This window comes from Arabidopsis lyrata (genome assembly GCF_000004255.2).
Source record: "Arabidopsis lyrata subsp. lyrata unplaced genomic scaffold ARALYscaffold_8, whole genome shotgun sequence".
NCBI lineage: Eukaryota > Viridiplantae > Streptophyta > Magnoliopsida > Brassicales > Brassicaceae > Arabidopsis > Arabidopsis lyrata.
Genome location: NW_003302548.1, coordinates 4,195,081 through 4,197,650, shown reverse-complemented (window position 1 = coordinate 4,197,650; position 2,570 = coordinate 4,195,081). Strand labels below are relative to the sequence as shown.

Below are 2,570 nucleotides of genomic sequence, written 5' to 3'. Positions count from 1 at the left end.
AAAAGAATAGTCATAATCATTAATTTTATTTATGAGACATTGAGATAGCATGATATAACAACCAGAGATCATAACAATATCTTCATTATTACATTTTAATACGAATTATATAGTTATAGAGTATTTTAAATGTTTGATACCAATTATATAATTATAATTAACCGATGATGGGAATTTGAACAACGATTCCGCAATCGTTGACCCAAACGTAAACACGAGAGCAAATAAAGATCTCAGGAACAGCTGTTCCATCCAAAATGATAACTGCTTTCATTTTGGGATTCTCTCTTTCGATCACTTCTTTTGCATCTTCTCCTTTTGCCCCCAAAAGCTCTGGCCATGAGCTTTTTCCTGGATCTGTCCATTTATTATTTATTAAATTTCTTCAATTTATTAACACATCATCATTATATTGGACCAAAACTTCTGGATTAGCCATCACGTTACAATCTAATACTCAAATAGATATATATATATATATATATATATATATATATATATATATATATATTCATACAATCATACTAGATTTGGTTTGCAATTTCTGTTTCTTTTGGATTATACATGAAAGTGAGATAATAATATGTAAATTAACGTGGTTTTAATATATATATATATACTATACTATATTATAGCTATATATATCCAATTTGGTATAATTCAATTTATTCGAATTTTATATATACTTTTTGGTAATTATACTAAAAACAAAATCCAAAGTGAACTGAATGACAAAATGATGGTTAATAAGTATGTGTACCTTCGCATATGCTTGCCATCTGATATTTTCTTGGAAAAAAATGTATTGATTTGAAGATTTATGTGATTTGAGTTTTGTATTGGGTTCTTCTCCATGATAACAAACATGGTATTTATAGACTTTGTAGATTCTGAAGATTAAGTACATCAGTTGTTCAAAATTGACATCCCAATTTATTTTAGTCATTGTATAAAGTCTTAAAAGCCAGCCAAATTTAGTAATAATATAAACGTTAGGATCTGATAAGACTTATTGGATTGTGTTCAAGTCACCCACAACTTACTATATATTAAATTAAAACGAATTCTAATTTATAAGCAACCATGTTGTAATTCATCACAAATAATGGCATACACATTGGGATGATGTTCATCTATGTGACGTGGCAGCTGGCAAATAGTCCGATGACTAATAGATATGAAACACCAACCTTATATTTTCCTCATTTTGTGGTAATAACATTTTTTATTTGTTTTAGTTCATTTAGATCCACTCTCTCTCTTTTTACTTTTTTTACCCTTGCATAATGGATAACGTTGATATATTTTGTACCTTTTTCACATTTTCAAAAACAATTACAGAAGACAAAAAATAAACAAAAGCGCAAAAAGAATTTGCCTTACGCATGACCAAAATCTAACCATAACCGTATTTTGGACTGTAATCAGACCGTTTTTAAACCGTAACTGTATAAAGCGGTTGAAAACTATAACCATTAACTATAAAAATATATTAGATACGGTAAAAAAAATACACTAACTGTAATCGTTAATTAACCGTAAACGTATCAAAACCGTCAATTAACCGTACGGTTAACCGCATAGTTAATTAAGCGTACGGTTAACCGTATAATTAATTAAGCGTACGGTTAACCGCATAGTTAATTAAGCGTACGGTTAACCGCATAGTTAACCGTACAGTTCAAACTAAAAATCTTACAAATATAATTATAATTTTGTATAATGCAAAAACAAGTATTGAATGTTCTTATAAAGATTTAAAAAAAAAATGATACTTCATATGAAAAAATCATCGTTAAATGATATTGTATATGAAAAAAATCTACGTTAAGGAAAATATTATTTTTCTCAAACAACTATTTTTCGAAATATATAAAATTTGATGTACAATATATTTTTCATCTTACTAAAAACAATATAAAAGGTCGGATAATTTGTAAAATTTGGCTTACGATATTAACCGTATCGTAATCATCAAATAACTGTAACAGTAACTGCTGTAACCGTAACCATATTTTACCATAACCGTTTTAACCGTATATATATTGGTTAAGGTTGGGGTTAAAATAAATTATAACCGTAACCGTGGTCATGTCTAATTCGCCGAGCAATCCCCACAACAAAATATATATACATATATGAAGTTGAGAAAATGGCATTTTTCAACTCCAACTATTTATATTATCTTTCATTATATAACTTATATATTAAGTATATCTATTAAAAATTAATTGTACTATACATATATGTTATTAGATATATATATATATACACAGATATAGATATATATATATATATATACATATATCTAATAAAACCTATAAAACTTTTAACCCACAGTCACATATTCGAACCAATATATCTTGGAGATTTGGGACTCCTCCAGTAATATATATAATTTTTAAGTTGTGTTTAAGACATATTATAAAACCAAATAAAAAAAAATATATATATATATATTATAAAACATTATTCATATCATTTAAATAGCGTAAAATTTGTTCGTGCATGGAACGAGTCTTATCTAGTATAAAAATGCACAACTAAACGAGTAGGAGATATTTCAAAAG

The 2,570-nt window shown here is 26.9% G+C and overlaps 1 protein-coding gene across 1 annotated transcript; it reads right to left on the bottom strand.

Annotated features, from left to right (window-relative positions):
- LOC9301488 (inhibitor of trypsin and hageman factor) lies at window positions 1-882 on the bottom strand. The gene is given in 3 exon segments (XM_002863601.2): window positions 1-357; window positions 761-785; window positions 787-882. Coding segments are annotated over 3 exon segments (306 nt in total). The 5' UTR covers window positions 868-882; the 3' UTR covers window positions 1-157.
- Between the last annotated feature and the right edge of the window lie 1,688 nt (window positions 883-2,570).